Source organism: Triplophysa rosa, linkage group LG18, assembly GCF_024868665.1.
Source record: "Triplophysa rosa linkage group LG18, Trosa_1v2, whole genome shotgun sequence".
NCBI classification, from domain to species: domain Eukaryota; kingdom Metazoa; phylum Chordata; class Actinopteri; order Cypriniformes; family Nemacheilidae; genus Triplophysa; species Triplophysa rosa.
In genome coordinates this window covers 7,279,696-7,296,667 of record NC_079907.1, presented here as the reverse complement: position 1 = coordinate 7,296,667, position 16,972 = coordinate 7,279,696, and the positions used below count along the sequence as shown (strand labels likewise).

At 37.0% G+C, this 16,972-nt stretch overlaps 2 protein-coding genes across 6 annotated transcripts in view; one reads left to right on the top strand and one right to left on the bottom strand.

Moving 5' to 3' along the window:
* vti1a (vesicle transport through interaction with t-SNAREs 1A) overlaps positions 1–12,368 on the bottom strand; it is a 118,767-nt gene extending 106,399 nt beyond the window's left edge. For 2 of the 5 annotated variants that reach the window (XM_057357859.1, XM_057357860.1), the window contains exons 1-3: positions 12,160–12,367; positions 5,825–5,883; positions 4,479–4,589 (exon numbers count right to left, since the gene is read on the bottom strand). In XM_057357859.1, coding sequence (XP_057213842.1) covers positions 4,479–4,589; positions 5,825–5,883; positions 12,160–12,253 — 264 coding nt within the window. In that variant the 5' untranslated portion in view covers positions 12,254–12,367. Of the gene's footprint in view, positions 1–4,478; positions 4,590–5,824; positions 5,884–12,159 lie in introns of all 5 variants that reach the window. The other 3 variants (XM_057357856.1, XM_057357857.1, XR_008964756.1) reach the window with 2 other exon arrangements.
* zdhhc6 (zinc finger DHHC-type palmitoyltransferase 6) lies at positions 12,369–16,936 on the top strand. Its single transcript, XM_057357852.1, has 11 exons — positions 12,369–12,586; positions 13,094–13,635; positions 13,754–13,845; positions 13,955–14,114; positions 14,617–14,778; positions 14,879–14,932; positions 15,345–15,512; positions 15,595–15,636; positions 15,724–15,869; positions 16,009–16,055; positions 16,142–16,936. The coding sequence occupies exons 2-11, from the start codon at positions 13,369–13,371 to the stop codon at positions 16,240–16,242; spliced, it is 1,239 nt and encodes a 412-aa protein (XP_057213835.1). The 5' UTR covers positions 12,369–12,586; positions 13,094–13,368; the 3' UTR covers positions 16,243–16,936.
* The last annotated feature ends 36 nt before the right edge of the window (positions 16,937–16,972 follow it).

Below are 16,972 nucleotides of genomic sequence, written 5' to 3'. Positions count from 1 at the left end.
TGACCTGGACCTTAACCAATAATTCTGTAAAATTCAAACTGTCAGTTGACAAATCCCTAAAATGATTTTTGACGACATGTCAAAAAATCATGAATCAATCGCAGTCATTTACTTTGTGAGACCGTCTGGAAATGCAACAAAAATTTCACTCATTTAGAAAACTGCAAAGCTGTTAAGTATCTGACAACAACCAGGACAAATTAAAAATCTTTTAGTCATTCACGCATTTATGTTGAATTTATAAGTGCAATCACCTTGAATAGACTTTATTATTCTTCGATAAGACATGTTGTTTGTTGCCAGGGCATGTAATTCCCTTTATTTAAATGGTCTCAAGATGTAATTAATAGTACTAATATTAATATCTAGAAAGCTCTAAGGACTTTTGTTATTTGGAAAGCAGAGGCAAAAAAAATATCTAAAATATCGAACCAAAATACAGAAGAAGAATGATATTTACTTATAGCTTGCCTTGTACCAATTTTGGGAGTTTAAACAATTACAATATTAGACGTTCACATTTTAAACTTCGATTTTGAACTACATATTAAAAACTCGCAAATGCCACATATTGCCGTCAAATATCAAAATCAAGTATATAGAATTTGTAATCTAGAGAATAAATATTGAATTAACAAAATGAAAAACACTTTTTCTCTTGATATTTTTCTCTTGATCTGAAATCTGCATTTTCTCTATATCAACAAAAAAATTAACTCATGGGATGCAATATTGTCTATAAACAAAGTTTAAAAATCTTAATGATATACAAATCCATCCTATATGATTATAGAATGACTCGTTACCCTAAAATGAAAGTCGCTGTAATAGGAACAACCTTATTCCGATTTAACCCTACATGAAGTTCACTGTATTTTTTTGTTGCACTATATGAAAAATATGTTCTACAATAACTGCACTCTTAAATTATCCAGTCAACTTCATAGTTGAGAATCAGCCAAATGATAATAAAGACTATTTGTTTCATGGTATTATAAGCAAGTCCACAAGAAAAAAACATATTTTAGCAGTTAAAATATTACACACATGTATTTTACACCGCCCTTCATTCGTCTTTTCTGTGAAGAACAACCTGAATTGTCTGCACGTGTTACTTATTGTCAAAAAGGGCAAAAAAAAACCCACCATCAACATCACCAGGACATGTAGTGTGTCAATGACTTCCTCAATATAAATAAGTCAAAAAGAAGCCATTGTGATCCGAGCCAATGGTCTATCTATATCTATGAAAACGCATTTGATTAACAATTGCCTATAAGCAGTGGGGAGCAGCGTTTGGTGCCCGATAGCTTAAGCAATGTCTCCATCTGTTGTTCACTAAGGGAAATATGTCACTCGGTGGGGTTTATGTCTGATCGTATACATCTAACAACTCAACAAAACTTAGATGTGAGTTGAGGTCCCCATTTCCAAAAACCAATCGCTTTTCAATACAAAATATATATTCAACAATACAGAAAAAGCCCCCCCAAAAAAGAGAGCTTGAGATATTTCACGAAGAACCAAAACAAATTAAAACATTTCATGAAACATACCCTTAATTATTTCTGAAGTGGTCCATTTGGTCAACTTGTGTCTACACACAAAGGCCAAAGATAAACTTTGCCAGTTCTTTTTGAAGACCTACTGTCTGTTTACCCAAAGGGTTTCACAGAAATATTGCATTCTTTGGCCAAATCAAAGACGTTGCTAAAAGGCATGTCAGTCTGGTTCCTGACTTCAACCACAGCCTAATCAAACACAAAAAATCTGCTTTTCTTGTTTAGAGAGCATGTGCTCTTTTTCAGTTTCTTACGCGTTCTCGCCTTTTTGCTAATACAAGGCCTCCGTGGGGGTTCTCGGCTTTAAGACCCGATGCCCCCATTATCAAAATGAAGCCATCATGAAGCGAGCATACCTTCAGGATGTCCTTCTGATTTCTGCCTATTTTCTACTGAAAAATGGCAGGGTTAAAGGGTCGGCTGGTCCCCGTCTGCTGCTGAACAGGAGGCTTAGTCTGGCGAGTAGGATGGAGTGAAGACTTCAAACCGCGGGTGAGCGGGTGAGTGGGGGTAAAGAGACAGAAGCTCCAGGGAGGCCAGAGGAGGAGAAGGGCAGGACGAGGCCTTGATTTCCCGTGGAAGCACAACAAAGCCTGCACTTTTTTAGAGAAGGCAGCGATGGCCCCTCTCGCTGACACCTCTTAGAAGTGTGCGTGTGTGCTCACGTTGCGTGGCGGAGAGGATAAGCCATCTCTGCTAAAGCATTTGGCACTTCTGAGAAGCCAGCTGAATCTCCCGGCTTTAGGACAAGTTTCTGGGGTTTGCTATCACTGAAGGCTTCGGCGGGATCTGTTCTTCAAATGCATGTAAACTCAAAGCTCGGAGGAGAAACGGTTTTCAATCAGAACAATTACGAGCTCACCCTAAATCACAGCTGAGAGCGTGTGGTCCCGTCTGACAAAGAGAAACAGAGCTGGTTTTGTTTTAGTTTGTTTTTCTCTGTTTTCATTAAATAATGTTATTATAACAATTCATTGTTTTTTATCTTTATTTGGATACCTAAAATACCTTTAAAAACTTGGAAAAGTGAGAGTTCTTAAAAGTTTAAGAACTTTGGAAAGTGATAAACTATCAAAGTGATGTCACCAGTAACCAACATCTTGCATCTCAAGGCTTAGTTTGCATTGTAATACACAGTGAGGTCCAAAGGGTTCAGTCCACTATAAAAATTCTTTAATTTAACTTTTTTTTATAATTTAATTTGTTATTCTCAAACTGTGCAAAATCCAATGATGCATGTTTACATGTTTTTCGAAGAATTTTGCAAAGAATTTTGTATTTGCCTTAAAGAAACCAAGGAAATTTAACCTAAAGAGGTTAACATGGTAAATGTAAAAAATGTAGTGAACAATCTAAAATATTTCTTATTCATTTTGCATTATGCCATTTCTCAATTTTTTTCAAAATATAGTTCTGTTTTTAGTTTTATAGTAGTTTTACTAATATTTTAAATTATAGCTTTTATTTTTAGATTATTTTTTTTAACAATGTTATTATATGCTTTTGTCGTTTAATTATTTGTTTATTTTTATTTTGCTATATAAAATTCATTTTTATCTTAGTTTAATTTAATTTAATTTTCAGTTTATTTCTGATTTTTTTATTTAGTTTAAGTTTTTCCAATAATTTTTAGGTCAATGTTTTATTAGGTTTCGAAGAACAGAAATGTTTTCAAGGTTTAAGTTTTAGTAAACTAAAATAACCTTGCTCTCCTCTGAATCTAGAATATTAATCATACTAATCAGTCATAAAGAATATTATATACTCTATTCCTTTTTCATTCTATCCTTTTGCATTATACATTTCGCATCAAACCGTCTATTTGTTTTAAGTTTTTGACACTCTTAAATTCTCCATCTTTAAATTTGTTTTTGAACATCTGATTTTGTTGAGGGGGATGTGGACTGTGACTTTTAAACCCCACAGTATATGAAAAGAGGTGAACGGCAGAGGAATGTAGCCATGAAGGCTTTCACAGCGGGTGTTAATTGCATGATAATTAAGCACAGCAACAGTCAAGCAGGAGAAGCTGTAGATTAATCATCGGCCAATTAAATGCCCACCGTGAGGAACGTAAGGCCTCTCCGAGACGAAAGATCTCCACTGTGATCTGAGCTATCAGCACAGCGGCACAACATCAGATCATTGGCAAACGATCCTTTTCAAAAAAAATTCCTAATTTATATCTGCTTTTCTGGAATCTTTGTGGATGCCGTAGCCATCTGGTAATTGATATCAAGAGCACCTTGCATTAGGTGCGGGGTTTGAAAGCGGGGACTTCAGACGAAGAGAATTTACTACGTGCCGAGACTTCATATGGCAGAGAATGGATTGGATTGCAAAAACTATGATTCTTATTTCTACAGAGGTGTATATGACCTACCAACGTGTTATTCAAATTAAAGTTCACAGAATGCTGTATAAACCTGGTGTCAAAAACTCAACACAAAGGCGAGGCTGAAATCATCTCGAAACACCAAAGTTTGCATTGCGTTTTGCTTGTTTTCTCTTAACTGCAATAGGTGAATATGACCACCTCGGAGAAAACAGAATAGGCCTTTTACTATAAAGGCAGGGAGGCAGTAAAACAAGGTGATGTAAAACCAGCAAAGGAAAATTTGGCTTCAGAGGAAAAGCATCTCATTAAGTTTTGATGTGTGTGGGGAGGATTCTTCATGGGCAGGTAAGAGTAATGAATAACTTAACAAGGACAGTACAGGCCCACACTCCACTGCCCAAGTGGTAGTTTCAAAAACACACTCTGAATTAACCACAGTGGAAATGTGAACGACCTTCTGTGTTCTTAAAGTTTTGTTGGTAATGTGTGTGTACATGCTTACGAGAGTTACAAAAGAAACTATTCATGCAAAAAACATCAGCTAAACATGATGCTTAAAAGGTGATTTATATACTCACAAAATCTTTCTCAAGTTTTTCCATCTCTTGCTTGTAGCTCTTCAGACGGCTGTTGTACATGCCTCTGCTCTGAATGGGGATCTCTCGAACCTCCAGATCCATCTGCTCCAGCTATAAACATCAATTATGTTTAAAGAAAACAAACAGACCACCAACCAGTGTCAGATATCACACTTTTTTGCTTACTTTTTACTTATTTATTTCTAAGCATAAGAACATTCACATGTTTTGCCATAAAACACAATCAGAAATCAGAGTAAATTTTCGTTTTTGGGTGAAACACACCTTAAAGAAATTTATAAAAAGTCAACATCACCTAATTTTTCAAACACATAAAAAAAAACAAGATATACTAAAGGGATACTCCACCCATAAATAAAAAAATTCTGTCATGAATTACTCCCCCCAGGTTGTTCCAAAGCTGTATAAATTTCTTTGTTCTGTTAAACACAAAGAAATATTTTTGGAAAAATGTTAGCAACTGACATTTCTGGGAATTTTCATTGACCACCATAGTAGAAAACATTTTAAAAGGTGCCCTAGAACTGTTTGCGTTCCTAAATTCTTCAAAATATGTAATTTTGTGTTTAACAGAACAAAAAAATGATTAAAAAAAATTCTACTACGGTAGTCAATGATGTCCCAGAGATGTCAGGTGCTAACATTTTTCCAAATATCTCTCTTCGTGTTCATCAGAACAAAGAAATATATACAGGTTTGGAACAACTTGAGGGTGAGTAAATGATGAGAGAATTTTCATTTTGGGGGGAGTATCCCATTAATTCATCAACATTTTAAAACTTGCTGAATTTTGGCATATTCGGCTGCTTTTAAGCCCCAAGTCCTGATATGTTTTAACCCGGGTACAAAAACAATTAAACTGTCTATCCAGTTTATTGTTATGTACATGGGAGTACATTACACAGAGTCAATGATTCAGTTAGTCATGTCAGGAGGTGTCGCATCATTAAAACCTCCAGCACGGTTCAGCTCTGACAGCTGCGACACGTGTCCGTGTCAAACCCGTGCGCACAAAAGGGCCCTGCTGATTTACACTGTCCAATCAACATGACACGATGGGACAATTTACACGCGACACGCGTCCCTCCTTTCGACACCTGCCACGGCGTCTTCCCCCAATAATGCGGCGAAATGTGTCGCGCGGTGTCACTTAAAAGCGCATTATGTGGATGTGATCACACCGTTAGCACTGAGCAGCCTTCAGCCAGATGAAGAGTGTCTCATGTCAACAGCGACATTGCAGGTGTTGTTTATGCAGGGGGGAAATTTCTCCAAATTCATTATTTAGAAAACGAGCGAGTGGAAATTACTGATCAAAGACCCACCAACTCTCTGACTTCTTCAAGCTGTTTGTCGACATTTAGAACCAGCTGTGTCTTCTCCTCTGAAAGGCAAAAAGAAGAAAACATATTGATCAGCGGATGGAGGAGCTGTGCTTCATGACAACAGCCCAACTCCCCCGCAACAGCGAGGGAGCAAATAAAAAACAAGGCTGCATTTGAAGATATATTTACACCGTCTCGACGCACAAAGATCCATATTTGATGCGTCTTATTTTTCCACGTGTAAACGCCTTTGTTAGTTCGCGATGGAGCGCCGAGACGCCTCTTGGCAACTCAAAACAGGAGAGAGATGTCAGCTTCGCCAAACTCTGCCACCCACTCGGAACAAGTACAATGAGTTTGTGCTGCGTTTCATCCGCTGGTAGAAGACAGGCCACGGTACAGAGTATGACCACTCTTATAAATTTCATGTATCACCTTTGGAAACAGTGAACTAGTTTTTGCGATATAAAATAATGAGTACAAGTATCTAACTCTATGAATATTACTGTTGGGCAATTCCATGCGAATGTCTTAAGAACATTTAAAAGAAAAGTTTTTACCAAAGCTTTTCACCATACTGATAGGTCAGATCCTAGTGGTTAACCATGTGAAGTCTCTCCAAAAGTTTTTAAAGCAATTTTTTATGGTTTTTAAAGCATATTTTTCAATAGTCAGAATAGTCACATCCATAAAGCAGGTCAATATTTCTCATAAATGTGCACATGAAATTTAAAATAAAATAACTATTTTGTGTTCTATAAACAGCCATTGCTTCTGGCTTCTGCACGTTTTAATTCACAGAAAACACCATAAACACACTTCACAGAAATCATTTTGGCTGTTTACAATTGCCAACAATTAAAGATGTTTCCTCTGGCAATCTTATTTAATTCTCATTTTAATGTTGGAGCGAGCTACATATTTCATAATGTATACAAACATTTTAAGAACATACATTTTCATTGAAACATTATACTGTAAATGAGTGACATTCTGAAAATCTGTTGCCATCTGTATCATACCCGTTACTACAATGTAAAATATGTATTATGGCACAGATTTACGGCCAACACTACCTATTCATAATATGAATTATAAACTGAAAGAAGCATGCTAAAAATAAAAAGAACTTCACCAAAGACCAACATCCCTATACATCCACTGATCAAATAAAACCGGAGCACATCAAACCATGTCAACCCATAGCACGAATCATTAAGCAACAACATCAACAGATATCAAACCGGGAAGCTGTCAATAAACTGGAAACTAAAGTGAACTTCTGTTTTGCCCTTTGGCTTTCCAACGTCTTTTGGTGGTCATCAATTCATTTTTAAAATCTGTGTGCAACCACACAGCCCACACAGTGTAAACAGCCAGGGGCGATTCTCTACAAGGTGAGCAAACAGTGGGGCCTCTATTCACACCCGACATAGGCAGGCTGAAATATATAAATATATATATATATACAGTGAGGGAAATAAGTATTTGATCCCCTGCTGATTTTGTAAGTTTGCCTACTTACAAACAAATGAAGGGTCTATAATTTTTATGGTGGGTTTATTTTAACTGATAGACACAGAATATTAAAAAAAATCAGGGGAAAAAAATGTTATATAAAGGTTATAAATTGATTTGCATTTCAGTCAGTGAAATAAGTATTTGATCCCCAAGCAAAACATAACTTTGTACTTTGTGGAGAAACCCTTGTTGGCAAGCACAGAGGTCAGACATTTCTGATAGTTGGTCACCAGGTTTGCACATGTGTCCGGATACATTTAGTCCACTCCTCTGTCAATCTTTAAGGTTTCTTGGCTGTCGCTCAGCAAATTGGAGTTTTAGCCTCCTTCACAGAGGTTCTATAGGACTAGGGTCTAGAGACTGGCTAGGACATTTAATGTGCTTCTCCTTAAGCCACTATTTGGTTGTCTTGGCAATATGTTTTGCGTCTTTGTCATGTTAAAGGCTCATCCATGACCCATCTTCAGTGACCTAGTTAAGGGGAGGAGGTTCTCGTCCAAGATTTTACGGTACATGGGCCCGTCCCTCAGCCCCTCAATGCGGTGAAGTCATCCTGTATACCTGTAGCAGAGAAAAAGCCCTAAAGCAGAATGTTTCCAACACTGTGCTTCTCTGTAGACATGATGTTCTTGGGCTCATAGTCAGCATTTCTCTCCCTCCAAACACAGGAGTCCATTTTGGTCTCACAGCAGTGCCAGCACTTTCGCCAAAGCCTTTTCTGAATCATTTTTATGTTCATTGTCAAACTTAAGACGAGCCAGGCGGGCCTTCTTGGGCAGGAGGACCTTGCGGGTGCTTCAGGATTTCAGTCTACTGTGGCATAGCGTGTTACCAATGTGTTACCAATGTTTTGCTTGCTAACTGTGTTCCCAACTGTCTTGAAATCATTAACAGGCTTCTTCCGTGTAGTTCTGGGCTGATCTTTAACATTTCTCATGATCATCTTTACCCCATTGGGGAAATATTGCAGGAGCTCCAGAACAAGGGCATTTGATAGTTATTTGGTATATCTTCTATTTCCAAATAATCACACCAACAGTTGTCTCCTTCTCACCAAGCTTCTGTCTGTAGCCTATTCAAGGTTTGTGCAGGTCTCCAATCTTGTCGCTGACATCCTTTAAAACCTATTTGGTCTGGACCATGGTGTTGGAGAGGTTGAACTGGAAGATACAGATTCTGTTGGCAGGCATCTTTTATATACATAACAAGCTGATTTAGGAGTACTTTCTTAAAGTGACAGGACTAATCTGTGGTCCATATAGGCACATAACCAATCTGTGGAGCCAGAATTCTTGCTAGTTGGTAGGGGATCAAATACTTATTTCACTGACTGAAATGCAAATCAATTTATAACCTTTATATAACATTTTTTTCCCCTGATTTTTTTTTATATTCTGTGTCTATCAGTTAAAATAAACCCACCATAAAAATCATAGACCCTTCATTTGTTTGTAAGTAGGCAAACTTACAAAATCAGCAGGGGATCAAATACTTATTTCCCTCACTGTATATGTACTGTATGTCTCTCTCACTATTGCAAGGTCAGAGGTTCTTTGGGCAAACCGACGCACTGAGAAAAGTTGGACTCTTAGATGCATCTTTGCATCTCTGCTAAATTTTTCATTGTGTGTGATTGACAGATAGTTCTCTTTGTGCAAATCTACCTCACAAAGCGCAACACACACATTCATGTTTAATGGAGCAAGGCCTTGCATTATGGTTAAATTCATATTTTAAACTACAAGTTTTGCGCTTTTCAACAAAACAAAACATCTTAATGCAGTCGGTTTGGTCCAAGAAATGGCCGAGGGCGTTTTGGCTGTCCGCTGGTTTTTATCAATGCTTCTACATATGTGACACTCTACAATGCAGTGAAGACAACAATGTAAGCCGCTTTGTTGATGCTATTGTCAACGGTCGCAAACAAATTTGTGTACCTTGCTCGGAAGGAAAAACATTTCTTTATGGGCATAATTGAGATTTTAATTCGAGAGCAGAACTCCTCTGGCAAGAGTGAGGAAAGCTTGGCCATCACTAATGAGAATGCTTTGCTTATTGCTTTGTTCATATTCAGTGGATTTATTTAAATACATTTAGCAGCTGGTGGTGGGCCGGTCTGATGACACGCTGTTTGTTTCTGCCAAGCTCTAAAGAAGCAATTTAAGCTTCAACAATTCAACACATTGCACATTTCAATTCTTTTGATTACGCTTAAATAATGCAAAGAAAAGGCAATCCCATGCAGCGATTGTTTGACTGCGCTTACCCAAGCAAGCATATGCCCTGCAAGTCTAAATAAATTATTAATCTTCTTCACCTTTTGTCCACACGCAACAAATGCAATAGGTCAATTCATCAGGTTATTGTAAGACTAGACCTCTGCAGTTTAATACTGATTGAAAGCAATAATTTAGACTAAAAGTAACTGTGCTGTATGAAAGTCACCATTGCAATTTCAATCCAGCAAAATCACAGCATGATCCTGTATCACACACGCATATCATAAGGACTGTTATTTATTTTTTCTGAACCACAACTACTATTTCTAAGAACTGTTCACAAGGTAAGCAATATGTATGTACTTTACATTAAAACATTCTTTTTTTTCATATGAAAAAATATTTTTCTTGCATTTCCACACTTGAAAGCTTGAAAGGCAAAATTATTATAAAAAAAATGTAAATGGCTAATGAGAGTACTAATACAGATCAAGAGCAGGATAAAACTTTCGAGGACAATGCAAAAACAACCGAACAAGAAAACATGTTTATCCTTGAAAAAAATGCATTCATCAGCATTCAGAATCAGGACAGTACAGTTACTGTATTAATGTGTCTACAATTACTGTATTAATGTGTCTACAAACAACATTGTAAAATAAGCCCTTAAAAAAACATTTATTTTGTTAAATAAAAGTTATATTATACATATCTATTTTAGCTTATTGTTGATTTCTATTTTCTATCCATTACCACTTAATAACGCAATACTAAAGCGATACTTGACATAAAAATGAAAATTCTGTCATCAAACTTTCCCTCAGATTGTTCCAAATTCGTACACATTTTATTTCTTCTGATATAAACCGAGAAAGATAATTGGAAGAATGTCAGTAACCAAACAGATCTCATCCCCCATTTACTGCCATAGTTGTGAAAATAAACACTATGGGAGTTGATGGGGGATGAGATCTGTTTGGTTACTGGCATTCTTCCAAATACATTTATCTGTGGTTCAGCAGAACCAAGAAATTAATACAGGTTTGGAACAACCTAAGGGTGAGTAAATGATTACAGAATTTTCATTTATAGGCGAACTGTCACTTGTCAAAATTCTTATACAAGAACAAAAGTAAAATAAGAAATTAGAAAATGATTCAGTCTCAACTCAAATAGCAATAATAAATGTACTATAAAAATACTGTTGACTAAATTACATTTAAAAACTATAAAAATGAAACGATTTTGCATATGAGAGAAAGTTATGACAACTCTAATGGAAATCATTTATATACACAGGGGCCAAACTGTGATAATATTTTCTGTGAAAATTCAAGCTATTTTGGGATCTCTGACCATTTTCTAATCAGTCCAATATCAGACAGACGACCGTTGCTATGGCAACACATATGCAACTCACACTGTGTATTTATTAACTGTAGTGGCTTACAAATGAAGATGTATGTTATTACATACAGTATGATGAGCCCATGAGGCTGCCTTTGTTTTGACACCCTGACATAAATAGTCCTATCAAAGCATTTGTGTTTTGTTTATTAAGACAGGGTTGGACAGAATAATATGAACACTCATTGTAATAGTGCAGGCTACTGTGAAAAAAAAAACATTGCAGTTATTTCTCTATTTCTCTACAGTGCTTTGTTCACATACACCACCCACCTCCCGCCTGTCCAAATAACCACCCTTGTGCCATTTGAGAGCACGTGACAGGAAGTAAGTGTGCAAGACTGTCCCATGTCTTAAAAATGCCAAAGTGCAGTGCAGTGCCCTTTACGCACACTACACCCACACTTTGGAGTGGCATTCGAGGCTAAGCGTATCCCATCCAGAATCTTGTTATGGATAGTGTTGAACATTCTGCAAACTCCAGAAACAGGCATGTATTTTGTCAAATGTTTGCAACTGCTTTTCGTCTTAATTAGAAACAAGACATTAATTACAATATCACACTTGTGTGTCCCATCGAATTAGAAATACTACATGCACACTTGGGATATTCACACCCAATAGAACACTTTGGCTAAATACAGGAAATGCATCACGTAAGCATCATGTATGCAGTCAAGTGCTCAAGTGTGGTATTTGGACAAAACCATAATTGTATCCAACCCCATATATTTACCTAAATCTCAACATTGTTGTAATTGTCAATTTGTGTTTATATGTAGCTTATTTAAAACAGAATGATTAGATGATTTTACTCATTGGCTTGATAACTGTGCTCTCATCATCTAAACATCAATTTTAACAAGCTCCTTTTTTTGTCTTTTTGTAGTATTGCATGCTATAGATATATAATTTAACTCTTACTTGGTTAACAACCAACCAGCAAACTCTACAACACAGAGCATGACATCCAAGAGCCATGTCCCCTAAATCCTCCAATAGTATCCGAATCCTCAGACATCATCTGACACCTGACTCTCATGAAACCATAGCCCGTTTGACAACTGACCTGACACGTTTTATATAATATATCAACAAGACACACCAGCAGCAAAAAATTATGATCCGAGAAACTCATTTATTTTTCCCTTCTAGAATAACTGTATGCTTGATTTGTCAGTCACTTACCAGCGGCTAATTTGGGTATTCTTCCGATTTTGTTGGTTATTTCCGCCGTAAGGGTCCCAAAATCCTGTTCGTACGTCTCAAAATCCGAAGACATCGTTGTATTTTTATTTCCTAAAGATTAAAACAAGGATAAACTGACCTGCGCTACACTGTTGCTTGTATGAGCTTATTTTGACGTCGACGTCACTTCCGGTTGTGTCGCTGCAACTCCGTCTCGGCATCTTTCTTTAAACAGTTCCGGCGTGTCATGGTTCGCCGTTGCTTTAGATTTTCTTTCTGAATAGTGTTTTGTTATTTTAAAAAAGGAATTTTAAATCAAAGATTATCGGTTACATTCAATACCGTGTTTGTTTATTCATATTTTGTGCAACTGTCAATTCAAATAGGGTTTTTTTGGTTGCTGGAGAAGAAACAAGGAAGTGTCGAGGTATGGTAAAAATTCCATTGAAATTATTAACACAATATGTGCATTGATCACAGCTATATATAGATCTGCCGTTAGGATAAAAGATCGTTACATCATTGCATCCATGCCTCTGTTAGCAACCAGAGCTTTTGGCAGTGGATTTGTCATTAAGATCTAATATAGCAGCAACGAGATGTCAAAAATACAATACAAGATTGTGGTCCAGGACAGCACTGCAAATACAAATGATTACAACCACAATTTTCTTCCAAAACGTAATACTAAATACCAAAGTACTAATAATGTATGACTGTTATAATAACAATATAACAACTGTCATAACTTTATTTCTTTTTTTAAAAGAAAATAAATTCAATGTATTAATTCAATCCCGTAAAACATTGTAAAATGATTTCACAGCTGTATTCATGTATTGTATATGCTTTTTGAACAAATACTTTTTGTAAGGCTCATGATTTAGATCATTGTCTCCTTTTTTAATTTTGTTTTCCCCTGTATTCTCTGTAGATGGTGGTCTTGACTTCAGCCGGTGGATAGAGCGAAAAGAGGATTAGTACGGAAGGATGCCACACGCTGACGGAGTCTTCAGCTCAAGGAAACGGCTGGCCCCTGTGACTGGTGACGTAGCTGATTGTTGGTCGTTTCGAAGGAGACCAAAAAGATGCCCCCTGACCTCCTTGCGTTTAACAGAAAACAGTAAACAAAAACAAAGCGCCTGACTACCTCTGTTCATCTTTTCACATTAGGGAATTTGAAGAGATTGAAAATAATTCAACAGAACAATGAATATTTTATCTGCTATAATCGTGTTTGAGAACCTCCATGAGGTGAAGAGACTCTGTCACTGGGGTCCCGTCATCGCTCTGACGGTCATTGGCGTGTGCTCGTCCATGGCTGTTTTGGACTCGATTATCTGGTACTGGCCACTGGACACCACTGGAGGAAGCATTAATTTCATCATGCTTATTAACTGGACTGTCCTCATTCTTTACAACTACTTTAATGCCATGTTTGTGGGCCCTGGCTGCATTCCTCTGGAGTGGAAACCAGTAAGGATAGCAGATACTCTGTCTGATGTTTTGTGAAGATTATGCAAAGATTTTCAAGCATGTGTTTTGCTCCATTACATTTGTCTTATGATGTATGTTGTTTGTTTTTTTCTACCAGGAGGCCCAACAAGACACGATGTACTTGCAGTTCTGTAGATTGTGCCGAGGTTATAAAGCCCCCAGGTCACATCACTGTCGCAAGTGTAACAGGTAGATTTGACTGAATGCCGAACATTCGACACTGATACATTTTAAAAGCTGAAGTGTGTAAACTATAACAGTCCCTTTCTTATTTCCTTTTTTTTCGTTCTTTCCTCAGGTGCGTGATGAAGATGGATCATCATTGTCCATGGATCAACAACTGCTGTGGACATTTGAATCATGCATACTTCACCAGCTTCCTCCTGCTCGCTCCGCTGGGCTGCATACATGCTGCCTTCATCTTTGTCATGACCATGTACACTCAGCTGTATGATCGGGTATGATTTTTCTGTTATTCACTAATTCCATATTAGCAAGTATTGCACAGAATATGAAGGACTACATGCATTTAAAGGGACAGTTCATCCAAACATGAAAATTCTGTCATCATTTACTCACCCGCAAGTTTTTCCCAATCTGTATAAATGTCTTTGTTCTGTTGAACACAAAAGGAGATATTTTGAAGAATGTAGAAAAGCAAACCGTTCTGGGGCACCATTGACTACCATTGTAATTTTTCCTACTTTGGTAGTTAATCGTGGCCAAGAAATGTTTGGTACAAACATTCTTCCAAATATCTTTTTCTGTGTTCATCAGAACAAATACATTTATGCAGATTTGGAACAACTCGAGTCGAGAGTAAATGAAGACAGAATTTTTATTTTGGGGTAAACTGTCACTTCAACAATGAATGTTTGTGTAATACTCATTTATTTCTAATAATACTGTATAGACAGTATCGCATTTGTGTAGATGGTTTGGCTCATTTTCTTGGCTTAGATCTCTTTTGGATGGAGCTCAGTGAAGATTGACATGAGTGCTGCTCGGCACATCCATCATCCCATAATGCCTTTCAGCATTGCAGCATTTGCAGCCACTCTCTTCTCATTAGGACTAGCACTTGGTACCACTATTGCTGTTGGTATGCTGTTTTGTATTCAGGTGGGACAACAAGTTGAATTCATTCTCATTTTGCTTGTACAGATGTTTGCGTTAAATATTGTCACGTGATATTTTGTCATTTTCCCATTTTGTCTTATAGATGAAGGTGATTCTGCGAAACAAAACCTCAATCGAAGTGTGGATTGAGGAGAAAGTAAGTGCATTTCTAGCATGCTTATTGGCTACATGAGGTGATCTAATCTAATGTCACCCCGCTAATTCAATACATGGCAACACTGTTTGAAGCGTTCTCTTTTAAATGCTTCCTGAACTAAGAGGTGCTGACATTTGGAAACAACTGAAGTAAGGATTCATTCTTACGGTACTCATTATTCTTAAATGTTGAAATTAACATAAAATAAAATAAATAAATTCAGACGTACAGTACACTCTGCAAGACGTGTCAAATTTTAGAAAACGTTTCATGTCAGGTCCCCAAAGGCACTTGTATAAAACGTGTCATGTCAGAGTTGTGTGATTAAAATAATGACCGTGGGTGAGTCACATGTCTGTCTGTCCTGTAAGTTTTATTAATGACATTAAACCAACACTAACTGTTTACCCAGGCCAAAGACAGAATCCAATACTATCAAACCGGTGAAGAGTTCATCTTCCCCTACGACCTGGGTAGCCGATTGGAGAATTTCAAGCAGGTGTTCACCTGGTCTGGAACCCCAGTGGGAGATGGGATTGAATGGCCTGTGCATGAGAAGTGTAACCAGTACACTTTAACTGTATGTGCTTAACATAATGTTTTCTTTTGATAATTATATAGGTAATCTATTGAAATGGTATTTTTGTCTCCTTTTCCTTTAGATTGAGCAACTGAACCAAAAACATGATAAGCGTCAAAGAAGTGTGAGTATTGATGTAATCGCTTTTTTCAAACAGCAGAGGGCGGTATTTACTAAAGGAGTGATAAAACGACAAATGTCCCGTTTGCAGGTTGAATACAGAGTAGTGGAGGACTACAATGGGGCTTGTTGCCCTTTGGGAAAAGGACTGAATACATTCTTTAGGACTCCGTGTACAGAAGAGCCCAGAATCAAACTGACAAAGGGAGCGACCATCTTAGCTACAAGAGGAACAAAGTGAGAAACATTCTCTTTATTATTCTAGATTATTCTGATAGCATTTTTTGTTTTATTGATTTGCTGTTACACCAGCTGTTTATATTCAGTGTTTAACTGTGATGTCATGATCGTGGTATGTAAATGTGCTGTTGTTCAGGTGGTGGATGTATGGAGACAAAGTATTGAATGAGGAGCAGGCGAAAGGTAAATGTTGCAGAATGTGTTTAGGGAAAGCATTTTGCTTTTCACAAAGCTTTTGTGTGAAATGATTCCTCTCTTCCCTCTTCTAGCTGGAGTTCGTGTTAGAGGATGGTTTCCACGGCGATGTGTCGAAAAGTGTCACTATGACTCTGCAGATAATTCGACCAGTGACGAAAAGAAAGAACAGTGATACAGAACTGTTGAATTTCCGCTTGAACGGAGGACCTCATGTTAGGGACATGTGTATGAAGCAGTGATGCAAATTTTTAATCCGATTTTTTTTCTAAAACCGTTCACCAGCACAAAGTTTTAATGGCAAATCAACAGATTCTGGCACCCCAAAGTTAACTTGTGTCATTTCCAAAGAACAGGTGCCACAGAAATAGGCACAAGACAAAGAAATGTGAATATAAAATTATGATTGGACGTATGGTATCAGATTATCAAGATGTTTACTTCAAACTTATTTCTTAATTCTTGGCATTTTCTTTCTCGCCTACTCTCTCTCTCTCTCGCTCTCTTTGATGCCCACAGTGATTATGCAACGTCTTTCTCCAGTTGTAACAAAGTCTTAAGTCATGCAAATTGTCTGAATTGTTTGTATAGTAGAAATAACAATTTTATTTTTGATTACGTTTTTGTAAAACTGAAGTCAACCTTGCTGAAGTTTTCCGGAACAAATACACCATGCTCTGTACAGTTATTTTGTACGCTTAATTTTGTTTTTATTTTAAATGGAAAGTAACAACAAATTTGTTTCCAATCCACAAATCCTCCCTCTGTGCTTCATATATGAAAATATAATTACATAAAACATGTTGAAGTATTCATGTTTTTAGCATTCCTCCTATGAAAGAAATAAACAACCTTTGATAATCAAAAGATCTTTACAGACTGTTTGTGCATTTGTTTTAAAATCA

Excerpts from the sequence above, each read along its gene's own strand:
- zdhhc6 (XM_057357852.1), top strand. The coding sequence starts at position 13,369 with ATGAATATTTTATCTGCTATAATCGTGTTTGAGAACCTCCATGAGGTG. Across the intron at positions 13,846-13,954 it reads CACTGTCGCAAGTGTAACAG|GTGCGTGATGAAGATGGATC; the intron begins GTAGATTTGACT and ends TTCTTTCCTCAG. Across the intron at positions 16,056-16,141 it reads GAATGAGGAGCAGGCGAAAG|CTGGAGTTCGTGTTAGAGGA; the intron begins GTAAATGTTGCA and ends TCCCTCTTCTAG.